Source organism: Ostrinia nubilalis, chromosome 23 (genome assembly GCF_963855985.1).
Source record: "Ostrinia nubilalis chromosome 23, ilOstNubi1.1, whole genome shotgun sequence".
NCBI classification, from domain to species: domain Eukaryota; kingdom Metazoa; phylum Arthropoda; class Insecta; order Lepidoptera; family Crambidae; genus Ostrinia; species Ostrinia nubilalis.
The window spans coordinates 11,733,203-11,758,911 of record NC_087110.1 but is presented as its reverse complement, the minus strand read 5'-3'; the positions used below and the strand labels follow the sequence as shown (position 1 = coordinate 11,758,911).

Here is a 25,709-nt window from a genome sequence, read left to right as displayed (position 1 = left end):
GCACCCGCCCCGCGCTCCTTGCCGCGAACTTGAACGCTGGTAAGCGTTCTAAAGCCTGGTCCGTGAGTACGTAGAATTTTGTCCAATGACCCCAAGCTACCCATCCTTATCGCTCGCGCGTAATTATATTGCTGTCGCGACTGTGCGACGCGCGCCCGCAGTGAGTGTGCGAGCGCGACAGCAACCTAATTACGCGCGAGCGATAAGGATGGGTAGCTTGGGGTTATTGGACAAAATTCTACGTGCTCACGGACCAGGCTTTAGCATGAGCTTAATGCCATTCGGTTCTAGCGCGGTCTGACCTTAAAATTACCTTTATTGACGCACGCGTGCACGTCACAAGCGCGTGCTACTAATGGCCGCCGCATGCGCGCGCACGCCGCCCCCGCCCCGCGCTCCTTTCCGCGGCGGGTGCGCGCGCGCCACACGCAGCGAAGCACGCGGTGCTGGCGGCCTGGGCTGCCGCATGCGCCTACACACTGGGATAAAAACACGATTTAAATTCAAATTCAGTAAATATTATTAGCAATTTGTATATTCCATCTTTTAGGTTGCATAAAATAGGTAATAATAATAATAAATAAATCTTTGGACAATTTCACACAGCGCCAGCTAGCCCCAAAGTAAGCAACTTAATGCTTGTGTTATGGGTGCTAGCTTAACGGATATACTACTTATATACTTTTTTTTTAAATACATAAATATTATACATAGTCACACCCAGACCCGTCACAGAAATTAAAATTCATCATTTCAATTTCTGCCCGGCCGGGAATCGAACCCGGGACCTCTCGGCCTATTAGTCCGTTCTGAACCACTACACCAAACGGCCGACATAGGTAATTCATTCTTGGGGAAATGTATTACCATTTAACAAAATACCACACAACCTTGTCGAATTGCCAATAAACAAATTTAAGATACATATAAAAAATACCCTTATGTCCAAAGGGTACTACAAGGTTCGAGACTATATTGATGACAAGGATGCGTGGTCAGTTCAGTCTGCACATATTTGATGTACTCGAATTTGGTTATTCCTACCGTTAGATAATTCCTGGCAATTAGTGGTGACTGAGTTTGTTCCGGCGTTTCTTCTCAGCACTTGCCATATGTTTGTCTCGAAGCGCTGGTAGGGCCCAAAAGAAAAGGAGACATGTAAAGTGCCCCATAAGGGCTACCTTTTCTTTTTTTATTATTTTCTATAATAATATTTTGACGTTCATAAGTGCCACTTGTGGTCTAAACTGAATAAATACTTTTGATTTTGATTTTGTATTACACAAATTACTAATAGTCCCGTTAGCCTCTCGTGGTAAGCTAAATAAGCTTGTGTTACGAGTGGGCTCGCCACAATAGTCGAGCGGCGGTGGGATTCGAACTCGCGTTCCTCGGATCTCGAGTCGGCCAGTCCGACCCCTTCACCGTTCGGCTATCGTGGCTATGGCCTTTCCAGGGCACTTATACAAGTCCCAAATATAGCTTGCCCTACCACCACTTCGGGACAATATATGGGCTGGTGGTGAGAAGTGGCGGAAGAAACTCAGTCAGTTAGGTCTACTGCTCATAAAGTAAATAATTTGTAGGAAGTCAAGGAGGTAGAGATCAATCTGACAAAGGCAGCCGCAGTTCCCTTCACTCGGCTAGGTATGACCGTTTATGGTTGATATGGAAATAGTGGAGAGATGTCCATGGAGTGCACGATACTTGGCAGATAAATCCGCATGCATTTCTCATGATTCAGCCACATTATCTTCTATCTTGGTATGGCCGAAGTTGTTATGGAAATCCTTGGGGGACGCCTTTGTCCTGTAGCTTTGTATTTGGTATGGCCAAGCGCGGTTGGTTCATAAACGCACATTTTTGTTTTGTGCTTGGTATATTCCTGCTGAAGACGTTCACTATTGCATAAAAACCTCCCACCCACGGCTCCCACAAGAACTTCCAAAAATGTTTAAATATTAATAGTCATTCAAGGGCCATAGAAGTCTTTCCTTTCATAAGCTATAGTAACTTAAAAACAAACCAAGGTTGCTCAAACCCTTACCTTGCTCCAAGGCCCGACAGACCAGGCCGGCCTGCAGGGCGTGGCCTCGCGCCGGGTCTTCTCAGGCCGCGCGCTGTACTCACAGCTGGTGTCGGCCTGTATAGTCCCGTTCTCGCTCACACACTCCACTTTGCGTCTGCTTACCGCTGTTGAGAGGAATTTGATGATAGAATTCAAGATCTTGAGCTATCATTGTACCACTACAGGAGAACTACCCTCTCTAGTTACCAGAGCAAATGGAGGATTTGGCTTACATTTAGAACGTGGCCAAAGGAGGGGTTGGAACATTATAGGCCTCCCTAATGTTCGCATATTTTGCCCCTTAGTCGCCTCTTACGGCATCCACGGAAAGAGTGAGAGCAGTCCTATTCTAGCCTGCTGGAACCACTGTCTTTCATACCCTCTTCTCCATTGTGTCATACACATACCCAAAATATTCACCACGCGCAGGATTGTTTTATCTTTCTTGTATTTTTGTGCTTTTCTGTGTGTTATTTCTCTTCTCATGGACGTCGAAAAGGCAAATAAGCAAGTCCCTTTAACCAGCCTACTATAGGCCAATCCTCTTTTTGTCCAATCAATGAAAGAGGCTCGTCCTCTTGCAGTGGAAATTAAACAAATGACCTGATGATAACTATGATTCTAAGTAAAGAAATCTGCATCATCTTACCAGTTCCGCTGGCCAAGCACCGGATGGGTGACCACGCGCTAGTCCTCCAGCTGGCACAGCTATGGCTTTTGCAAGGACGCAGCACCGTAGGAGGTGTAATGCCCCGGGACGTGCACTCATCTGTCTCCACCGTGGTGGTGGAATTGGTCTTCTTGTGCTGATGGTTTGAATTAGTTCGTTATTTTTTTAATAGTCATTACAACTTGTAAAGATTCAACCACACCAACGCGTGCAGATCATTGGTCTATGATCGCGCCGTGATTGCGCTGGCGATGGCGATCTGCATGCATTGGTGTGGTTGAAATATTATGTCAAAATGTTCAGACAGCTTGCACCAAAGATAGGCTAAACTGCGAAGCAAGGGATGTGCTTACTACAGTACTACGGTTCTTTTACTATGCATAATATGTGCGAGAGACGCAAATATGAAGTTCACCACACTTCTGGCACATCTTTGGTGGAAAATCAGCCAAAGATAAGTAAATGATTTACCTGGCACACAGCCCCTCTGACTTCATGGCCAGTCTGGCCACAGGGCGCGTTGCAGGGTGACCATTCTGTGGTCATCCACTCATACTCGTGTGCGTCCAAGTACTGGTTCATCCTAGGACAGAAAAAATGTGCAAAACTTTGGCAATCAGAAATAAGTGAAAAAACTCTTAAAAATACTTTTATTTTTGCAAGTAAACTTTTAAAAAGTACTTTTATACGTCCCAGTATTAACCCTACCTACCGAATTTATTGTGAAGTATGAAGATACTTTTTCTATCGTATGTGCTCAATATTGATCAGATTTGGCCCAATCAGAATCGAATTTCAAATGGAGTTCAATTGCTTCAGAATCGAGGCTTGATATGCCCTCCGAAGTATAGAATCAAATTTCGTTTTTGCATAATAAATTGAGTCAAGCTTGTCCTCCCATATTACTCGTATATTTTATCCAAACGGGGAATCACAAAAAGTGTATTTTTGATTATTTTACGTTTCCCACATAAGAATTAAATTCTGAACTGGCAACATATACGACTCTAATTTTGATTGAATTAAATTACAGTTTTCCTTTTAATGCCACTTTAACACGGCAACCACATCTCATATTCTAACCTAAACCAAACGTACAATAATAATAAACTATAATCAGTAATACATCACGACCTTTTGTGAATTCTCCGAATTGAGCCATGGTCAGGTTATAATTACCTTTAATATCATGAAATAGAATTTCCCGGAACATGGATTATGCAAATACTAAGTAAATAAGCACTCATTACTGCCCTCAGGCAATAAAGGCTTTTGCATTAGCATATTGGTGGGAAATGACGATAGATCTGGCCATTTCGTTCGTTCGTTTCAGCCGAAAGACGTCCACTGCTAGACAAAGGCCTCCCCCAAGGATTTCCACAAAGATTTTCCGGCTCGTGATTGCCACTCAAGAACTGGCCATATATGTTGCTTTAAACTAAGTATTATCTTCTCCATTAATGATTTACAACTTTTTCTATTTTTTAACTAGATTTTTCCCGCGGCTTCTCCTGTACAAATTTCGGTCTGTTATCGCGATTTTCATCATTATCATCATCATTTCAGCCGTCCACAGCTGAACATAGGCCTCCACCATGATTTTCACATCGCCCGGTTGGTAGTGGCCAGCATCCAGCCACCTTTATCAGATCGTCGGTCCACGTTGTGGCGCAAGGTTCTGGAGTAGAGGCCACGTACCAAAAACCGCAGCATGAGACGTCCACCCATAACCCGATAGACCGACGACCTTATCGCGACTTTACCTTTCTAAAAATCGTGGTAAAATCTATCCTATGTGTTTTTTTATATCTTAAACTTTTTAATGACTTACCTGTGATCTGTAGTTGTCTCAATATCATTAACTTCTTTTAATTCCTGAGCTGTGGTATCTTCAATTGTATTTCTATTATAATCATAATTTCTATTGTAATCTTCATTGACTATAATGATATCGGAATCATCATCTTCGGGGAACACTATTTGCTTATCTTCGAGATTGATCACTCTGGTTTTGGAAGGGACGCCGTAGTTCTGATACATTATTATGGGGTCTACCATCCTCTGTCCCCTGGAGTTGCCGAAAGTCTGGAAATTCCAAAACATCTGACCATATCAATTATATGAGCTCAATTTGTCGTAAAACTTGCAATGCAATGATATCATCGAGTCCCAAGTTAATTTTGATGAAGATGAATATCCATACTACATCCATGATAGTAGGTAAAAACCGAAATATATCAGTGCGATATTAAAAAATTAAACCCCAATGTTCGGTTTTGTTCAATTACATGCGTAAAATAAATCAATTAGTAGATATCAAATCAATACACAACCAAAGGTTAAACCAAATAATATTTCATTAAACGTAAATGTCCCCAAAACGTGCTAAAATAACAGAATTAGTAAACCAATTAAACCCAAATGATGTATGGGTACAGCAACATCCCGAAAACGGCGCATACGAAGAAACGTGTAACCCAGAAGTCTCTATTTCGGAATTTCCTCACCTGGAATTGCATTACTATGTAATGTAGGCAGGGTAGCAGTCGGTTGGCACTGTTGCGCTTCGGGGGGAGTATCTGCGAGGATATAGCACTCTCCTTAGGTCCCAAGCGGCGTGCGAAGATTGTCACGTTATATTTTTTGGAAAATTTCAGGTTAGAAGGTTCTGCGGTGTGGCGTAGGTGAAGTGTCATTTTCGGTGTTGGAGCATTTTGGAATGTGGAAGATATTGTTGGTTATTTGTGTCGTTATTCTTCTGTAAACTTTTTCCTTATTTTACTATCAATATGAGCCGATTGCTAGATAGGTAATCATACATCTTATTTGTTTTTTTTTTCATTTATACAATATCTGATTGGAAAAATCTATTGTTTTATCCTCAACCTACATAGTGTGGAGTCAAGTTTGCTATTTTCTAGTGTTGAACAGGCTAAAACTTCAATATAAAATTCCCAGTCTAGAACAGGGAACGTATCTAAAGTGCATCTTTTTATGTTCAATGAAGATGCAAGTTCTAAGATAGTGACATGTTTTCTTTTAAGGTGCGTTTAGACCGAACTAGAAAGGTTTTAGGAATCGTAAGCCAGTTTGAAAATATTATATGACACAGACATTGCATGAAGAGATTATTTTGGTCCAGTTCAATTTTAATACACTGAATCATTGGGTAATAACCCAAGCTACCTACAAATAACCTTTATTATGTGAACAGAAAAAAATTATCACCGTTTTTTGGATACACGCAAGTTGTATTCAGCTCAAAAGATCTTAAAGCTTTGGTTAAAAGCTCTGGTCATAAGTTATTGACAGCTGCGGTAATAGTAATTTTTTGGCGTTACTAAATTCTAATCTCCAACAACTCACACGATATAAGAAAAACCACATTGTGTTGCTAACAAAGTTATTATATGTACGAATTCTACCTCTATTTCCCTGGTTGAAAAGGCGAATGTCTATAAAATTATTTTATTCTTATACTAAATCTTAATATTAAAAGTTTTTGGTCTACTTCTACGTTCGTGTGGTCTAAACCCACCTCAACAGTGTATGCTCTAGTTGACTAGAGAGCAGTGAAGCAATGGTTTGATCGCCAAGACAAAGACACTTAGTTCTATAGACAGAACAAACGGGTTTTGTGTAGGACAGTTCTATTGAGCTGACACAAACTATAGCGTTTCAAGAATTGGGTAGTTGACACCATTTAGCAATAATATCAGGACAAATTCTGGAAATAGGTCTCGAAATCAAAAAATAAATAAATATCCTTGGACATTTTACACTGCGCTTCTAATCCCAAACTAAGCAAAGCTTGTACTATGGGTACTAGACAACGGATATAAACATACTTCAATACTTTTTTTTGTGCGGGAATCGAACCCGCTAGGTACCTCCGGAATAGTAGTCCGTTTTGAACCACTATACCAAACGGCCAACGATAGTCTCTAGTAGATAGAATAGTCCATCAAGTTTGCAAATTGGTGACCATAATGTAGTGTGTCAAGTATCTATCCTATTTTTCGTCTATTTTTTACGATCCTTTATCTGTGCCTATAAAAGATTATGGCGATAGAACACCTTTTGGATCTATAAAAATCTGCTGTGCAAGTTTAATGATCTAATATCTCGCTACATGGGCATTTTACGACAGTTTCAATTTAGACGCTTCATGTCTGACGCCTGCCGCGCGCTTGCTATGCGTTTGCAAGACCGCACACGGTAAATCTATATCTATAAAAGCGAAAGGTCACCGATTGACTGACTCATCACGAAATCTCAGAAACTACAAGTGCTAGGAGTCTCAAATTTATCTTGAGGGTTCTTTTTAGAACGTAGGTGCTCACTAAGACGGGATTTTGCGAAATTCAACCCCTAAGGGGGTAAAACGGGATCCACGCGTACGAAGTCGCGGGCGGCCGCGGCCGCTAGTTGTATCGTATTATAACTGCGTCGGACTAAAATTGACAATTACCAATAGTTTGTGTCTTGCGAACGCACGGCAGACGCGCGGCAGGCGTCAGACACGAAGCGTCTAAATTGAAAGCGCTCTTAGACTGTCCCTTTATAAACCAATGAATGAGTTTCAAAAACTCAACTTTTTGACCCCAGTTTACATTTCTCTAACTTTATACGTCTTTGAGAAGTCCTTTTAGAAGGACATTAAAAATGTCTGCCCCAATTCTATACAGTGAAACATTGCAAGTCGTCGGGTAATTTTGCAAAGTTGAATTTAAGGCCAGTGACCGTACTTACCTTTAATTATACTTATTAATGTTTCAAGTACGGATCCCGGTAATTACACCAATAGATGGTAAGTTCAATTGTGAAATGAGCGTTGTAAACTTTACGAGCGATTTTACGTCGGCAATAAAACTGTAATAGCAAAATTTACTTTAGGTTATTTGTGATACATTAAATCTATTTCATTGTTTAGGTCTTAGGTTTACGAGGGCTGAGAAACGTTTTAGTTTAATGGATCATCTATTAATTACTTTCTTGGAGTAGGTAGGTATTTAGGGACAAGATTGAGCGGTATTTTATTACTACTTTAATGTGAAGCTCGAGTTCTTTACTCAGTGACGCATCAGCAGACAAGAAAAAGACAAATCATAATTATTATTAGCCCCATTAAAGAGTAGGTAAATAGGTAATTCTCGTTTAGAATAAATGAATAATTTGGAATAGGTAAATAGATAGATACGAACTTCTGATTTGACTCATTATGGTCTTGATTAGGTCTTTTATACTTATGACATAGATGTTCAATGTAATAAATGTGCTAATCATGATAGAAGAAAGTTCTTACGAATATTTTTTTCCTGAAATATCTAAGCGAATTGAGAAAAATATTTTATAAAATATAGGTATCTAGAGTAACTTAAATTTTTCAACAAAAATAATAAAATTAAATGGAAAAACTCTTTCATCCTATAATAACCATCACCTAGAAGTTATACCATTTCGATAAATGATAACAATCACCTTATGACGTCTGAACTAAGCATTCAAAATGCATCATCACCTACAAAATGCTCCAAAATGACGCTCCACCTATGTTCAGTGTGTAGTTCACTCACCTCATTTTCATCGTAGATATCCCTGGCTTGAGAATTATAGCTGGGAGCTGCTGTAGTGCTCGTGGTAGCTGTGTTTCCGTACAGCGCGTCTCTCACTTTGTCTATTTTACCTGTAGGAGTTAAGGCGATTAGAGTCCTCAATGACCTTGGGCGTTTGACCTTCACGCCGCGATCAACACCCGCGTACCCCGCACCAAAAACTCCGATTTGACACCGATCAAAAATACACGGGCATAGGTAGATACAGAATAGAAGCTCTTTCTTCATACATTACTGCCTATTATTTTAAACTTAAATTGATGAACCTTGATGTCGGTGTCATTTAACTCAGGCGTAAAGGTATTTAATAAAAATAACAAAATCCATGAACATTTTGTACGGGATAAAATTTTATTTTATTTTTCGTAAATTTTCTAATGCTTTTGTCGGTTCAGTCGTTCTCGAAATTTGAACAAACCCGACTTTATTACAAGCTTTTATTTAACTTGCAATTTATGATGTATGTAGGTAATTACATAAATGTTTGTTCGGGTGGAATCTTGCAAGCTGAATTAGTTGCAAGCTGAATTAGTTAGACCAAATTCCTGACGACAACTAGGCTAGATGACAAAATTTCAATTATTTGTCCGCCAGACAGATAATTAGAAAATATTAGACTCATATTTTTTATTTTCTTTCATAATTAAATAATAACAGTGCTACATCGAGTTGAAATGGCGCGATACGCCACGCTTGAGTAGAATTTTTACTCAAATGTGACGTCACGCGACATTTCAACTCAATATAATACTGTAATTATTCGATTATGGAAAAAATTAAAAAATATGAGTCTAATATTTTCTAATTATCTGTCTGACGGACTAAATAGATTTCATTACCCAGTCATCATCCCTATTGGAACGCATTAGTACCTACCTATTATTGTCTATGGCCTAAAAAAGCAAATGTTTCTGCTTTTGTCTATCACTTATGAAGAATAAACTGAAAATGTATTTGTCTTTTTATTAGAAATCCTTCAATAAGAAATCAATTGATTGAGTTCAATTTCGGATATACATGTAATTCGGGTGACAATGCAATATTGTGATGACATGGAGCTGATCTGATGGTAGAGCTGGAATGCCAGTGGCCCCATAGCAACTCCGGGAATAAACGATTCCATCGAGTTTAGGCTCGTTTGATTTGTATTTATTTATTATTATACCTAAATAATTTCATTACAATTTTCTAAAAATGCACAAACACTTAAAAATCTTGAAAACGGTGATATTTTTACTGGGGTCAAAATTGGACGTTAGGGAGACCATGGCGAGGCCTATCGATGGTTGAAGGGTTATCCATTGTTTTTGGGACACCCTGTATAAGCAAGTACCTAATGTTATGTAAGTAGGTACGCTACTTTGAAAATCATGAGTCTTCAATTCTCTAAGGGAAACTGCAGGGTCTGATGATGGAGCTGGAATGTGGCCATAGGAATAGGCTTGTTTCTTTAAAAAAGACTTTTGGTCCGTCAATTTTACATTATCAAAAAATATTGGACACAGGATATTTTTATTTTTCAATTAAACAAGTAATTACGAAGATAATGATGCAATGAAATTCCGCGTGACGACACAAATCGCCACATTTTTAAGCATGCCTTGACGTCATGTGCCTCATCTTCTGAACTTTGGTGCGCTTCATCTCTTTAAATTTTCATAAGTTTAAAAAAGTGAAAAATACATTTAGAGTTTTTTTTTGGTAAGTTCACCGACGGTCTTATTCAAACTCTTGCTACTTTCTTGCTTTATCCACGAAACATCCCTATTCTTCGAAATTATTACGATCTACAAACGGAAAATCTCTGCTACTACGCCGCAGTAAATTCCCCATCATAAATAAAAAGATTTTTTTTAAAACAAGCTCTTTTATGCTAATAATTTTGGTTTCATGACATGCTCCTAAAATTCATCACCTTATAAGAGGATTTTAGTTTTTATCTGCGAAACTTTTTAATAATATAGGTACGTTTCATGGTTTGGTAATTTAGGGAAGTTTATTTGCACTTAACATGAAAAATATGGTATCAATGTACTGAGTACCTATGCACCTTCAGTGGCAACAACAAGGTCTACTGGGTACCTATAGTCTACTAAAGGCATGAAATAGATTAATTTCACTAAAAATTAAAACCAACTCCAAAACGAATCACCAAAAGGTAGGACACCGACACTGACTCCGAAAATGGCTAATTTTGTAATCAGTATCCAAATTTTTAATAAGCTCTATAGAACAATTCAATACCACTTTATCTTAATTTTTTTGTAATGTGACAGGAGGCAAACGAGCAAACGCATCACCTGTTGGTAAATGATTACCGTCACCCATAGACACCCGCAGACCCAGGGGCGTTACAGTTGTTATTTTTAATTGTGGTATTTTCGCGAAGAAACATATTTAAAATCTAATTCTAATAAGTATGAAAAATATAAATTGTTTTCTTCACGTAAATCGATTAAGTTACAGATTCTGACTAGCTCCTAATTTGGATACTGATTGCAAAGGCCTAGTAAATAAATAACGTAATAATTTTTCTACTTGTATTTATCTAGTGCAGTTGTTTTGGAGTCAATTATAGTTTTTTTACACTAATAGATTCTATTCAGGTAGAAAATAGCGTCTGAGCGCATCATAATTCAATTGTATTGTCTGACTGCACGTACTCTATGAACAATTCTGACATAAAATCTATTGTCGAACAAAAGCTGGGTTGCACCATCTTACTTCAACTTTGACAAGCGTCAAAAGTCTGTCTAACTCCATACAAAAAACATCGGTTATCGCCAAAGCTACGGTCAAAGTTAGGTCACGTCAGGTGGTGCAACTTAGCCAAAGAAAAAATTCATTTTGATCGCTAATGTCAGTTTGTAGCGAGTGACACAACCTCCCCGTCTAAAGGCCAGCGGCCGACTGCCGCCCGCACCCCGCGAAGGCCCCCTCAACAGCAAAACGTTCGGAATTTATCAAAAGTAAAATTTATGAATGAAAGTAATGTTCGATTGAAAAACGCAACGTGTCATTTAAAGATTAAAGAATTCCCAATCTATTCGTGCAAAAATCTTTTAAATTAACATAGCCGTTTTGGAGGAGTAGGGAATTTAAGTAAAAAATCGATGTCCCGTATTTATTTTTTTAATCCAAAACAAAGAGACGTAGCGAAAATTCAAACGTCACAAATGTAGTCCTTGAACTGTTGTATAACATATATTTTTTTCAACTATTTCTGTCCAGCAGTAAAAGAGGAGTAGGCTTTACAAAATGCCCATTTGGCGCGGATTGAGGACACTAATCGCCTTAAGAATATTTGTTTTGAAAATTAAAACTTTTAGCGCACGCTAGGCGACTCGTGACGGCGACAGCTCGGCGACTAAAGCCCGTTCTCCGAGCACGTAGAATTTCGTCCAATGACCCCAAGCTACCCATCCTTATCGCTCGCGCCTAATGATGTTGCTGTTGCGCGCACACACTCACTGCGGCCGCCCGTCACACAGTCGCGACAGCAATATAATTACACGCGAGCAATAAGGATGGGTAGTTTGGGGTCATTGGACGAAATTCTACGTGCTCGGCGACCGGACTATAGACACCTATTATAGACAATTTCATTTTGGTCGTCGCGACTCCGCGACTCTGATGCCAAGGGTGCGAAGCATTGAACAAAATATATGAAATTGTCGGCCACAGCCTGTCGTCGCGTCTAAGTCGCCGAGCTGTCGTTGTTGCATCGCCTAGTGTGCACACTACACTTAATGCTGCAACGACTAAGTTCGATCGAGCGTCATTTTCAAACTACATCTCCACAATGCCGTTACCTTGTCAATGTACCTAATACTAAAGACCGGATTTTTCCTCATTCTACGCACTTTATCTCTAATTAGGACGAGCGAGAGCTCTGCAAACACTTAGGAAATACTTGTAGAGATGGGGATTTCTTTACAATATTTTCCTGTAGGATTTAAGGCAAGTTTTTAAGGAAAGTGATAAAACATTTTCTACTATCTATGTAGATATCAAGAAAACCAATGTTTTCCGAATTATGGAAAATAGTATTATATAGCCTGACCAGGAACATAAAAACCCTGGCATAGAGGCGCGTCAATTGCATTTGATAGTGCAACACTGAGTACAGTCGTACCTGTGTTAAATTGGACGTCAATACCTAAAGAACCGTTTAAGGCATATTTATGAAATTTGAAGCTGATGTATATCTTGCAAGTCTCAACATATGAGCCAAATTTGAAGTGTTAATGCACAGTAATTTTTGAATGATGAGGAGTCAAAAGTGGCTACAATTGGTTCGTCTAAATATACGCACGGTGCAGTCCCTTCCCTGGAACTAGGCTTAACATGCTCCCGCATGTCTATAGTGTTTGCTCAATGTTGATTTAGTCGATTTTCTCCTGATAGGAACATATAAGACAAAAATAAAATTTCCAATTTTACAGACCTTCTAGAGCAGATGCCGCAAAAACTATACAAGATATAGAAAAACTTGACGGTCTCGCCTGTAGCAAATTGAATAAGCTTTATTTGGTTCATAGTAGTCATGTCACTAGGACGCATAGTTTCCGAGGATTAAGCGAAAAACCGAAAAGTGGTACCTTTAAACCAACCTCACCCCGCCGGCTCAAGGGCTAAGGGCGGGGACTATTGCTATGTTCACCTCCTAACTAGGCTAAATAAAGTCCCAAGGTCAGAAATTGTGTTCTACAGTTTTCCATCTATAATGCTTTATTGACTGGACTAACACTTAGAAAGTGACAAAAAAATTTAAAATAGGTAGTTGAAACAAACCACAGCTAATTTTCATAGTGGGCTGTACTATACGATAAACATGTCAGTCAATTTGACAACCTTTGTCGGAAACATTATTCAATAAAAATATTGTCCGAACCCTTAGTATTTCTCTTCGACAAATACTTTAACACATTGTGAACCACTTTTCTTTCACGACTATAAAAAGATTTTAGCAATTTAATTCACAAAATCAATTGCACACATTTAAAATAAAGTTTGTTTACACTTTGACAGCAATAGACTGACATGCAAGGTGACATGTCAATGAAGTTTTCAGTTACTGTTGCCATTAAAAGAAATTAGTACCATTAGTTTTCCGCAACATGGCGAGGGATTTTATGTTCCTGGTCGGGCTATACAGTGTGAGTCACGTTAAAGTGTACATATGAAAAAAGATGAAATGAGACTTGTTTTTATCGACAAAAAAGAGGTCAAATTTTTTTTTAGATTTTTTTTTTATTTTTTATAGAATTTTTTTTCTTCCAATTACTTATTGTAAAGAAAACGTAATAACTTTTAAACTAAGCGGTAGATCCTGATAAAATAAAAACAGTAATAATGCTAAATAACAGGCGATACTAAAAAAAATACACAAAATACACAAAAAAGGCCAACAAATAATAAAAAATGATACTTTTCGAAAAAAAAACTGCTTAAAAATTCGTGTTTTTTTTGGTTATTTGATAAATTTCTCCAAAAAATGCCCGTATAACCGGTGGTTTTTATTACTTTTTATTGTTCTCTATCGTATTATCTTTGTAAAACCAAAAATCGCATGCCTCTATCCCTATCACAACATTTGCTATGATCGTTTGAACAAAGGCCTGCCACAACATTATTCTCCGCTACAGGTAGAGACAATTTTAATTTTAACTAAAATGCTTATGTTACTTCGAAATCTTTTGTTTTTATTTGAAATCTAACTTGTCTTTATCAAAATTACAAATCTAGAGCCATTTTCAGTTTTGTTGTTAACGAAGCGTTGAATGGCGCGCCCGGAGAGGCTTAGTTCAACCGATCATTGCAAACGTTGTGATAGGGATAGAGACATGCGATTTTTGGTTTTACGAAGGTAATACGATAGAGAATAATACAAAGTAATAAAAACCACCGGTTATAGGGGCATTTTTTTGAGAAATTTAACAAATAACCAAAAAAACACGAATTTTTAAGCAGATTTTTTTTAAAAAGTATCATTTTTTATTATTTGTTGGCCTTTTTTGTGTATTTTATGTATTTTTTTAGTATTGCCTGTTATTTAGCATTATTACTGTTTCTATTTTATCAGGATATACCGCTTAGTTTAAAAGTTATTACGTTTTCTTTACAATAAGTAATTCGAAGAAAAAAAATTCTATAAAAAATTAAAAAAAAAACTCAAAAATTTTTTGACCTCTTTTTTGTCGATAAAAATAGGTCTAGTTTCATCTATGTTCATATGTACACTTTAACGTGACTCACACTGTATAATTTTTACGCAAATAATAAATCGAAATTCACGAAGGCCAAGTTCACGTCTTTTGATCAGTTCATAGTTCATAGTGATGATGATTGTGAACGATGACTTGATGCTGAAATTCATCAGGGTGACCATTGTTTTTCCTATTTGGCTTAACAATGGAACTGGCCGTTGTCCTGGGGCTATAGTGATGATGATGATGATGTGATTGTGATCGTCACTCACCCCGGGAACGGTTCTTATAGGTCTTCTTTTGGTCCCCCGGGCGCTGCTCATGGGACTGGTCGTCGGATGCGCTGCCAATCATAGCGCGGTACCGACCATCCGCGCGGCTGCGGAGAAATACAGTTTTTAACCGACTTCAACAAAGGAGGAAGCGTCTTTATGGTTTTCAGATGTCAATAAAATAAAAATATAAACTTGCTGCCTTAGGGCGACGGTTTTAAGTACATCATCTTAATTTTATTTCATCTAGAAGAAAACATGTACGGCCGTGGCTCGACTAACAGCGTTATTTGGCGTTAAATTCTTCAGTTAGCTAAAGAGGATGATGGTTCTTCTAAAACCTTAGTTTTACTGTCTCTTTTCTAGAATAAAACTTGACGGCTGCGGTTGACCAAATCGTGAGGTTGTGTTAAAAGGGACGATCGTTTCAACCTGCTTTGATGTTATCTACTCTCTGAAAGAAAACATGTAAGGCCGAGGCTTGAACCACAGCGTGACGTTACTTGTCAGCTAAAGGGGACGAGGGTTCATCCAGCGCCTTGTGCCGTTCTATCTCCTTGCTGGACGGGAACTCGCCAGGCCGTGGCTTGACCAACAGCGTGAGGTTACACGTCAACTTACTAGTCAAAGGTCAGCTACACAACCTACCAGACAGCTAAAGGGGACAACGGCTCGTCCAGAACCTTAGTTTTATCTCCTAGAAGAAAACATCTAAGACTGTGGCTTGACCAACAGAGTGACGTTACCTGTCAGCTAAAGGGGACGACGGTTCGTCCAGCGCCTTGTGCCGTTCTATCTCCTCGCTGGACGGGAACTCGCCAGGCCGTGGCTTGACCAGCAGCGTAAGGTTGGCGCTTGACCGTCCCGCCACGCACGTGTACACGCCGTGGTCGCGGAGCGAGAGAGAGGTGATGCGGAGAGCGCCCTGGTGGGAGAGGGATGGAAAATTAATGTTATTTCCATAACTATCTTATATCCCTAGTTAGTAGTAGAGTTATAGGGTATGTAGTCCAAATCCTCCATTTTGCTCTGGTGAATTGGCATATTCCTTCAATGGAGACCTGATGATAAACTCATAAAAACTTATTTATTTTTGCAAATAGGCTTTTAAAAAGCACTTTTACACGTCCCAGTATTAACCTTACCACTGTTTCGGGACAATAAAAGGGCCAGTGAATTGTATTACCATGAATTCCATTATGTATTTTTTGCACTATAAAAGCTAAACTAAAATCAGGTAAATCTTTGCCTAAATTGTGTTTTTTATATTTATTGTGTGCTAACCTTCTTCGAAATCTTGTACTTCTTAGACTTGGTGATGATCTGATGGTCCTTCGCCCACTGAATCTTGGTCCTGTTGTAGCCCTTGACCGGACACTTGATCTTCACCTGGGTCCCGTAGAAGATCGTCGCCGAGCCCCCCACTTTTACAGTCACCTGTTGAAAAGTCAATCCTTCATTTTAATGCCGCACCAACTAGCTATGTAACAATAATATTTGGATTCAAATCATGTGACTTCTGCTGTGTGGTCTGAAAAAGATGGAGACATTTGGGATTGTTAGTTTCTTCAGCTAGCAGAAAATTCTTTTGAGTCAAAATATTGAAACGATCATGATTGATTCTCCAAATCATGATGACTGAGAAATGAGAATGACTTATATGAATGAGATAGACTTATAGGTAGAGCGAAGTAAAGAAAGTCTTGTTTACTTTGGACCTATGCCTATATTAGAGCGCCGGCATTCCAGTCTTCATGTACCCAGTAAACTAAGAACTGGTTGAGTTGTTTCTATCCTAATTCATGTGTACATAATTTGCATCTATCAAGACTCTCTTTAATCAGACCAAGAAAGCGTACATACCTTTTTCTTCTTTGGATCATGCTGTATATACGACGAGTTGGCCAAAGATATCTCTGGGGACGCAGTGTCCAGGAGACAAGGCCTTGTGTTGCAGGACTTGGTGGAGGCTGGTCGAGGGGAGCTGCAGAGAGAGGCCGGTCTCTCCACCACGTGGGACTGTGCCATCACTTGCTTGCAGTCCACCTGGTGGAAGAAGGAAACGTTATAATTAATGGTATAGATGAGAGAATCTCTAGACTTTAGAGCATTGGTTCCCAAAGTGAGGGGCGCGCGGGCCATCTGTAAGAAACCTGCAACCGCTGAGAGAATGCATTCCAGACTGCTCGATACGACCAATAAATAATCTTGATTGGAGGAGGGGGGCGGAATTTTTTGTGTGGTCGAAAGGGAGCGCCTCTCAAATAAGCTTGGGAACCAATGCTTTAGAAAATTAATGGCTGGTCTCTCTACCATACTTGCTTGTAGTCCACCTAGTAATATTATGATTTAAATTAAGATCTGGGAAGTTTTACAATGAATAAATCTAGAGTGTTCTTTTATCTCACTCTTTGACGCCGCTGCAAGTTTTGGAGCACCACTACTGTGTTCGAGACTCCCTTTGTCACCTGACAGAGGAAGTTAGGGAAATAAGACTTACCTCCCTCTGCTTAATGCCGTCTACAAGTCTTAGAGAAATTGGTCCAGCATCACCTCTGTATTCGGTCCTCCTCCTATCACCTAAAGAGGAGGAAGTTGGGGAAGAAGATCCTCCTCTTTCTGCTTTATGTTACAGTAGAAGACCGCTTAGTTCTAAGTTGTTCGAAAAGCTCCTTCGTCTGCTCATCATCATCAGCTGTAAGGACCCCCACCTCTCTCTGCTTGAGGCCGCCGCCGCAGGTCTTGGAGCACTTGGTCCACTCGCCGGTCTGCCAGCGCACGGGGCAGTCCAGCACGTTGCAGTACTGCCGGTCCGGCGGGGGAGGCTGGGGACACATGCTGTTCGGCACCACCACTGTCATGTGTTCGTGCCTTCTCTGGCACCTGGAGGAAGTTGGGGGGAGAAGACCCACCTCTCTCTTTGTTGACTCCATTGCAAGCCTTGGAGCACTTGGTCCAGCACTACCGCTGTGTTTGAGCCTCCTTTTACTATCTACAGAGGAGGAAATTGGGAGAAGAAAACCCACCTCTCTCTGCTTAACGCCACCGCACGTCTTGGAGAACCACCACTGTATTAGAGACACCTCTTGTCACCTGGAGAGAAGGACCAACTTCCTCAAAGGAAGGTCTTCTTACCCAAGGAAGAAGACCGCCCTCTTTCTGCTTTGTGTTGCTGTAGTAGACCGCTTAGTTTAAAGTTAATTGCTGAAGAAAGTTCAAAATGCTCCTTCGTCTGCTCATCATCATCACCATTATCACCATCAGCTGTAAGGAGCCCCACCTCTCTCTGTTTGAGGCCGCCGCCGCAGGTCTTGGAGCACTTGGTCCACTCGCCGGTCTGCCAGCGCACGGGGCAGTCCAGCACGTTGCAGTACTGTCGGTCCGGTGGGGGCGGCTGGGGACACATGCTGTTCGGCACCACCACTGTGTTCGTGCCTCCCCTTGTTACCTGGTGGGGAAAGTTGGGTTATTGCAGTATAAACTGGTATATGAGTAGGCTAAATAACAGTAAAAAGATCAGCTGAATTACGCCCGTATTTACAAATAATGCTTGCTTAAGTGAAACAGCAAATCGGGCGCACAGCGTTAAATAGAGCTCTGTGATTGATTCGTGTGTAACACTGTGGGTCCACGCGCAGTATGAGACGTTTGTGTCTTTATTTAGTGAGTTAAGGCTGAGTTTCACCACCTTATTTTAACCGTAACATTAACGATAACCGGTGCTTTTTGTATTCAGTTTGACAGATTTTTGACGTTTGTCAAAGTTAAAGTAAGATGATGCAACTCAGCCTAAGTTAATCTCTGCTATCAGTTTTGCAATGGTTTGAACCCAGTTTAGAAATAAATTGACACAAGTGGCACTCAATTTCCAAGTTTTTTTCTTTGAGCCGCAACTAAAAGGCATTTCGTTTATTTATTTCGTTAATCAATTTCGCAGGATCCTGGTTAGTTGTCATATTGTTAACTGAATGTAACAGCCGTAGCATTTTGAAGTTTTTGTTAGATAAGTTCTTCAGATAAGGCCATAATCTAGATTAAGGTACATATCCAGAACGTGTTTCGAGCAGCACAATCTAAACAATGTCGCATTGTATCTACAATAGCATTACATGCTTAGTACCGCTGCAATCTAATCACGCGTAGATGCTATGCAACTCATCTCGCCCCATGACGTGTTAGAAGCGAGCTATGCAAGTCACAGCATCTCATGACTCCTAATTATTAGCAGCTGTGATGCAATGTGTCAGTTTGGTTGTCAAACTTTGGTGGAGATCCTGAACGTGTTTGCAAAGCATGTAATGTTCTTACTAATATTATAATATCTGTCAGTCTGTTAGCTTCTCACGCGTAAGCCACTATACTGATTTTGATGAAATTTTGCAACTAGAGATAATCTGAGGCCCAGGGAAGAACATAGGATAGTTGTTATCCAGGTTTTTTAAAAGGTTAAAGTTGTGTGTTTGAGCAGTCCTATCACACCTTAAGAGAATGTCCGTTTCATCTAAATAGACTAATAATGTTTTAGTTGCATGAAGGCAATTCTATACTATTATGTTGACTATGTAAAAAGTTAATACAATAAACAACTTCTTAGTCTAAAATACGAATAAAATGAATACTATTCTTGCGCTGTGAGTGGCAAGTTTTGCTTACGTAAGGACGTATTCAGACTGAAAAACAAATAACGAATAAGTAGAGTAATACTCTTCTCCATACTGATCGAACTGTTTTTCTAATTCTAGAGTGAGAAAATTATTACGTTATTATTGAGTGTTGTGATAAAAAAATAAGTCACCTTATGATTTTTAATAATAGCAATAGGTATTCGAAAATTGTCGTCATAACTTGTTTTTGCCAAGACCAGGCCTGGCTCACTCCGCGCGGTACATCCGATAATTACCTACAGCGAAGCGCCCCGCCGGCTGGTATTATATCAGTCGAGTGTCACGCGCGCGCCCGTCAGGACGCTGGCGTGCGTTGTAGTATGATTACAATTCTATGATCGAAGTATTATTTAAAAATGGACATAAAGAGAAAGAAATATTGTGCGGCGTTCGGGTGTTAAAATTCGAAAAGAAATCTACCGGATTTAACTTTTTTTTTCGCTTCCCAAAGATGCTGAAAGGTATGTTGGCCATGTAGGTAATCAATAATTCTTAGGATAGTATAGGAACCTAACCTACCATGACTACTGCTCAGAATTCGTTCGTTCGTTTCAGCCAAATGACGTCCACTGCTGGACAAAGGCCTCTCCCAAGGTTTTCCATAATGAATGCATACTTACCTACATACGTACCTCATTACAAATAAGTAGATTAATTATTTTCTTACTAGACACTACTAGACAGCAACCCTAACAGCGTAAGAAGAGTTCAGAGGCACGCGATAGAAAGAGACAAAACTTGTAGGTGAATAAAATTGTAGGTACGTAGTGCTGTGCGAGCCGAATTCCACTGTATCGCGTCGTAGCAAGACTCGCATTTATTTAAATCGTCTTGCGGAGTAATCCTTCTGTACCTGTACTATTACTTATTCTGTGCCAAGACATAGGTACCTACTTGAGCTGTTAAAATATTTTCTTTAACTAGTGCTTTCGTCTAATCGAAGTACTAAGCTACAGAGTCGACTGAAAGAAAGAAAGATACATTTATTACATGCTTTTGTTGACTGTATGGTCAACAGAGGGGACACTGATATTCTTCGTGAAAAAAAAACTAGCACGCAATTTTGTTCAATCCGATTACTGATACGGTCTCAACACTGGGGCTCACACTGATCCTGCTTATATTCAACACTGGTGTGAACGCCGCCTAACATGCTAACACTCACCTCGTGTATGCACGTCACCTCCCTGGTTTGTATTCCGATGCCGCACGACTTCGTGCATTGAGAAAACTCGGTGTAGTTCCATCTACAAGTGAAATGCATTGTGTGAGAGAGCTGAGTGTTATTGAAAAATCTTGTATTGTAGGGTAGATAAATAATAATAAAAATACCTAATACGAAATAGGTACAAACAGGCCTGTGATCAGGCATTAGGTGAGTTTTAATTTGTAGGGTCTGCATTAACAGAACAACGTTGTGGCTATATGCCATGTCAATCAATCATTCAGATCTGATGCACGAATGCTAAATGGTCTTAAATTATAAAAGGCTGATAATAATTTTTAACAAGTTCTTAAATTTTCTATCGAATTTTATTTTATGCATTTTAAATTACACTCTGAACAGGTACATTCACTCATTAATCTTCTAGTTTTACAGAAACAGTATCTTTTACATTGAAGAATCTTAGAAATTAACAAAAGAAGAGACAAAAATCATGAAATCAAGTTCGGGATATTGATAAAGTTTTGAGCACGAGTCTCTACTACCCTGTACCTATACTCAATATCAGAAAGCTTACCTCGGCGGGCAGGGGTGGTCATTGCAGGTCCTCACTCTGTTCTCGGGCTTGGTCAGCGGGTCGCACATGTAGGGGGAAGCGTTCTTGCCGTCTTCGTCTCGGACGCACTGGATTATCAGCTCCTGGGTGACAAATATAGGATAGTTTGTTATGAGAAAACATTGAAGAACTAGGCAAGAAACATTGCAACTGGTATAACCTGATGGGACTGACGTAAACTCAAAAAGTTCCTTAGCTAATATACCTCTTCTTCTTCTTCCTTGAGCTCTTGGAGATATCCTGACCCAAACGTCAAACATTATCAACAACATTTTCCATTCAAAAGAACAAACCTGAACCCCACTAAGGCAAGAGGCACTGCAGCTGGTGTACCCCTTCTCCTTCCAGGAGTATGACTTGCCCGGAGACCCTGGGGCTACCCTGATGTTGCTTGATGTTCCGAAGATCAACGACCTGCTGAACAAGTTTCATTTAAAGTTTTATTAAACCATTTCAGCGTTGAAAGTTGCATCTGCTACTGATGATCTAGCGGCTAGAGATTTTGACTTGTATTGGATTCGATTTAGTGAATTTTATGCGTTGGTTAGACTAGTTTGGTTTTGACAACGCACTTGCTCTCAGCACTTGCCAAATGTTTGTCTCGAAGCGCTGGTAGGGCAAACAATAATGATACACGTAAAGATCTCGATGACTTGCATTTCGTAACATTTTTAATTTTGAATTCAGATTACGAACATGAACATGTTGTATGGCAACATGAAAAAAAGATGCGTAGGTATTGTTTGTATGACCTACATTATTATTCTCAGTCAGAAGTCTCTGGCAATTCATAAAATCGGAAATTAGGTACTGTAATACGGTAGAAAAATAAAAAAGCATAACCCTCCTTCTGGCGCAGTCAGGTAAAATTAACTAATTATTGCTAGAATTAGCTAGCTACTAATTCAATTTCGCCCTAACAGGAAACTTTTCATGAAAATACCTATATTAATATCCATGAATATGTCTGGAGTCATTCTGATACCTTTAACTTGTTTAATGTTCAGTGAACACTATAACAGATATTCGTATTATTTAGTACATATTTCATTTAATTAAGAAATCTCAAATAAATTGCACTGAGTAATATAAATTTGGTCAAATTACCACTGTATTTCTTAGTGAATATTCTCGGTAATTTACATGTCAAACAAACAACTGGACGAAGCAGCTATAAAATAACCGTTTAAAGTAAAAATAAACTTGCTAATAAAAATGCAGCAAGCTCCGCCTCGCTTCTAAAACTTAATATACAGCGCTATTATTTTTACTAATAAAGATATACACGTCATCTAATTGGCACTTTGGTGGCGCATTTTTTCTTGTTAAGCGTAATTAATGTTGCCGCGCTGAAGTGAAATAAGTTTACTAACCTTTTTGGTTAGATCAGACACTGACAAACAGAGGGCAATACTTTGAATGTCCTGGGTTCGATGCTCTAAGGTTGCCAAGAGGTTTCAGTAAATCCTTCAAGTTAATTTATTACGTAAATAAGAAAAGTCATACAAAAATAATAAATAATTTAGGTTTTACTACTTGCTAATCTGCCATTGCAATTTAATGTTATTAAAGAATCCTGTCCAAATTGATAACTTTGATTGGAAGCAGACTATCATTCACCTTGTTGACCTGACGTAATAGCTAACACTGATAATCTTATCAAATATTTATCCATATCGATAAATTACTCAAAATGGGTGTCATTTCACTGATAGTCGTGATACAAAACGCTCAAAATGTCTTTAGATGTAAATATAAGTGAGCCTGAAGAATTTGACTGTGTAGAACTTCATACTTGTCTGAAAAGTGTAGCGGAAAGATTGGGGATTGGAAATTTTGAATACCACGTGGATTACATCAGTGGAGGACGTGAGAATTTTGTGGCAAACATCTTTAGGGTCGTGATAAGAGATACAGATAAAAACGAAATTCAAAGTGTTATAGTGAAAACATTAGTGAATACAACAAGACAAGAACTGTTCCATGATATACATAAGCGAGAAGTGACTGTTTATAATGTGATTTTACCGAGGTTCAAGGAAGTGCAAGAAAAAATTGATGCTGAAAAGAGGGTATTGCTTCCTGAATGCTTGTATTCTAATGCAGATAGAAGTAAGGAAATTATAATATTAAGAGATTTGGGAGAATCGGGCTTTGTCGGCGATGACACTTTAGCAGAGTTTAAAGAATTGAATCTTAATCAAGTTCAGCTAATTTTGACTGAATTAGCTAAATTCCATGCTCTCTCTTTCGTACTAGAAAACCAAGATTATGAAAATTATTGCAAAATCAAACTCAAGTTTGAGGATATACTGTATCAAGAAAATTTTCTTTGCAAAAGCAAGCTAAGGAATTATTTCTTCGAGTCTTACGATATGTCGGTGAATTTGGTAACAGATAGTGAAGCTAGAAAAAAATTGGTGAAAGCCAGACCGAAGTTATTGGAATTGTTGAAAATGTATAATCAACCGTCGAAGCACAGTGTCTTATGCCACGGTGATTTGTGGGTTAACAACATGCTGTTTAAAAAGGTAAGTTTATCCAGAAAGAGAGAGGGAGAGAGAAATTTAAATCAATTTAAGTGGCCTTTATCAATCTATTATTGGTATTGCAGTCATAATTTTCAATTGTTTCAGGAATCAGACCACTCCAAAATCTGTTTCATAGACTTCCAAGCAATGCGGTGCGCCAGCCCAGCTACCGACATTGTGTATTTTATGTACCTCTGCACCACCTCCAAATTCAGATCTGAACATTTCAAGCAACTTCAATTTGATTACTACGACACGCTAAATTCAACTCTAAAAGATTATGACATAGATGTCAATTCAGTGTATCCTAGAGACGAATTTGAGAAGGATGTCCGAGAAAATTTGCCGTTAGGCTTGTTGATAGCGTTGGTGGAATTGAGGATACTAACTTTGACACCTGAGGATGAGGCGGTAATGAAAGGTAATGCGAACATACCTGGGTGGGATTGGATACCTGGTGAAGTTGAGTTGTACAAATATAGAGTCAATGATGTAGTTGACGAATCTGTTGAGAATGGTGTGCTAGAACTACTTATGAGTAAAGTAAATACATAAATACTGAAATTGTATTTCATTAGAGCCAAATTGTGTCGACTTTTTTATGATTGATTTAGTCAAAACGTATACAATAATGAAATCTGCAAAACAATGTCTCAAGCAAACTGTTGATACCAAAAAATTTTCACAAGGTTTTTATGAACCAAATTATAAAAACCTTTCAGTTACTAGAAGAAAAAAGACTCCAATAGTAAATAGGGTGCAATTCTCAAATCATTAGATCACTAATAGAACATAAATCTAGTGAGTGTATGGTGGGTGTCTAACGTTAAAAAGTTTTATCTAAAATTGAAAATTTTATGCTCACGCCACTTCATTTCGCTAAAGAAAAAGAAAAATATACTCGCCTGAAGTCTTTAAAATTTTAGAGCGCACTTCACCTTTGTTCCGTAAAAAGCGGAACATAAAAATATAAAATTGAGTGCAGCTAATGCAAGCTTTTAAAATGAGGGACGATTTTTGAAGGAAAATCTCTAGTTTACGACAATTTTTAAAATAAACTGAAGGTTACCTTGAAATGGCAGTGACATGGAGTTATATTTAATAAAAAGTTAAGTTGTTTTGTTTTTACGAGTATAATTTTGAGTTGAGAGAAGTTGATTTCTTTCATTGCATGATGTAAGTAAATTAATAACTATTTTTAAGTTTTATCTACACTAATATTATAAAGAGGAAAGATTTGTACCTATTTTTGTATGTTTGTAATGAATAGGCTCAAAAAGTACTGGGCCGATTTAAATAATTCTTTCACCATTCGAAAGCTACATTCTAAGAAACACACACATAAGAGGCACCTTTAAAGTGAGACCTATCCCAGCTAAATTGCAGGAGAGCCGTCTGCGGTGGTACGGACACGTCATGAGGCGACCACCCGACCATATGACCAGAAAAGTGCTAGACATCCAAACTAAGCCCCGCGGACGAGGAAGACCCCGAATTACATGGATGTCCGTAATCAATAACGACCTTAAAGAAGCCCAAGTTAACAGTAAGACAACCCAGGACCGAGCCGCCTGGAGACGCATGACGCGGAGGGCCGACCCCAAATAAAATGGGAATGGGCCAGGCAAAGTAGTATTCGAAAGCTACATTATCCACAAGTAACATAGGCTAAATTTTATTTTGGAAAAACATAGGGTTCAGGGGTCCACGCGCGCGAAGCCGCGGGCGGAAAGCTAGTTATTATTATTAAGGGACTGTTAGTAGCTCTGTAGCACTCAATTTGGTTTGAACCGCAGCGTCCTAATTATAGCTACAATGGATAGTTTTGAATTAAAATGGTTAACGGGTCCCATTCCTAGTTTCAGACTTTATGAACCGCCTCAGGCGTCTGACATGGCT

At 39.0% G+C, this 25,709-nt stretch overlaps 3 protein-coding genes across 3 annotated transcripts in view; 1 reads left to right on the top strand and 2 right to left on the bottom strand.

Moving 5' to 3' along the window:
• Window positions 1-2,035: 2,035 nt before the first annotated feature.
• On the bottom strand, window positions 2,036-17,695 carry LOC135083173 (uncharacterized). The gene is made up of 11 exons (XM_063977908.1): window positions 17,546-17,695; window positions 16,698-16,880; window positions 16,119-16,271; window positions 15,581-15,759; window positions 14,835-14,941; window positions 8,315-8,424; window positions 5,246-5,317; window positions 4,570-4,841; window positions 3,210-3,321; window positions 2,718-2,874; window positions 2,036-2,193 (listed from the first exon to the last, which is right to left on the bottom strand). Exons 1-11 carry the CDS (start codon window positions 17,693-17,695, stop codon window positions 2,036-2,038), a joined length of 1,653 nt encoding a protein of 550 aa, XP_063833978.1.
• Window positions 2,036-25,709, bottom strand: part of LOC135083172 (ADAMTS-like protein 3) — a 32,240-nt gene continuing 8,566 nt past the window's right edge. The window contains exons 4-17 of the mRNA XM_063977907.1: window positions 21,573-21,693; window positions 21,241-21,362; window positions 20,664-20,745; window positions 18,115-18,282; window positions 17,468-17,659; window positions 16,698-16,880; window positions 16,119-16,271; window positions 15,581-15,759; window positions 14,835-14,941; window positions 8,315-8,424; window positions 4,570-4,823; window positions 3,210-3,321; window positions 2,718-2,874; window positions 2,036-2,193 (exon numbers count right to left, since the gene is read on the bottom strand). Of these exons, the coding sequence (XP_063833977.1) occupies window positions 2,036-2,193; window positions 2,718-2,874; window positions 3,210-3,321; window positions 4,570-4,823; window positions 8,315-8,424; window positions 14,835-14,941; window positions 15,581-15,759; window positions 16,119-16,271; window positions 16,698-16,880; window positions 17,468-17,659; window positions 18,115-18,282; window positions 20,664-20,745; window positions 21,241-21,362; window positions 21,573-21,693 (2,098 nt within the window). The remainder of the gene's footprint in view (window positions 2,194-2,717; window positions 2,875-3,209; window positions 3,322-4,569; window positions 4,824-8,314; window positions 8,425-14,834; window positions 14,942-15,580; window positions 15,760-16,118; window positions 16,272-16,697; window positions 16,881-17,467; window positions 17,660-18,114; window positions 18,283-20,663; window positions 20,746-21,240; window positions 21,363-21,572; window positions 21,694-25,709) is intronic.
• On the top strand, window positions 22,973-24,374 carry LOC135083502 (uncharacterized oxidoreductase dhs-27-like). Its single transcript, XM_063978266.1, has 2 exons — window positions 22,973-23,810; window positions 23,916-24,374. Exons 1-2 carry the CDS (start codon window positions 23,016-23,018, stop codon window positions 24,363-24,365), a joined length of 1,245 nt encoding a protein of 414 aa, XP_063834336.1. The 5' UTR covers window positions 22,973-23,015; the 3' UTR covers window positions 24,366-24,374.

Coding starts and splice junctions, on each gene's coding strand:
- LOC135083173 (XM_063977908.1), bottom strand. CDS start 17,695: ATGACAGTGGTGGTGCCGAACAGCATGTGTCCCCAGCCTCCCCCGCCG. Junction 4,842..5,245: donor ACATAGTAATGCAATTCCAG/GTGAGGAAATTC, acceptor TGATATGGTCAG/ATGTTTTGGAATTTCCAGAC. Junction 3,322..4,569: donor GAGACAACTACAGATCACAG/GTAAGTCATTAA, acceptor TTTCTGTCCTAG/GATGAACCAGTACTTGGACG.
- LOC135083502 (XM_063978266.1), top strand. CDS start 23,016: ATGTCTTTAGATGTAAATATAAGTGAGCCTGAAGAATTTGACTGTGTA. Junction 23,811..23,915: donor ACAACATGCTGTTTAAAAAG/GTAAGTTTATCC, acceptor CAATTGTTTCAG/GAATCAGACCACTCCAAAAT.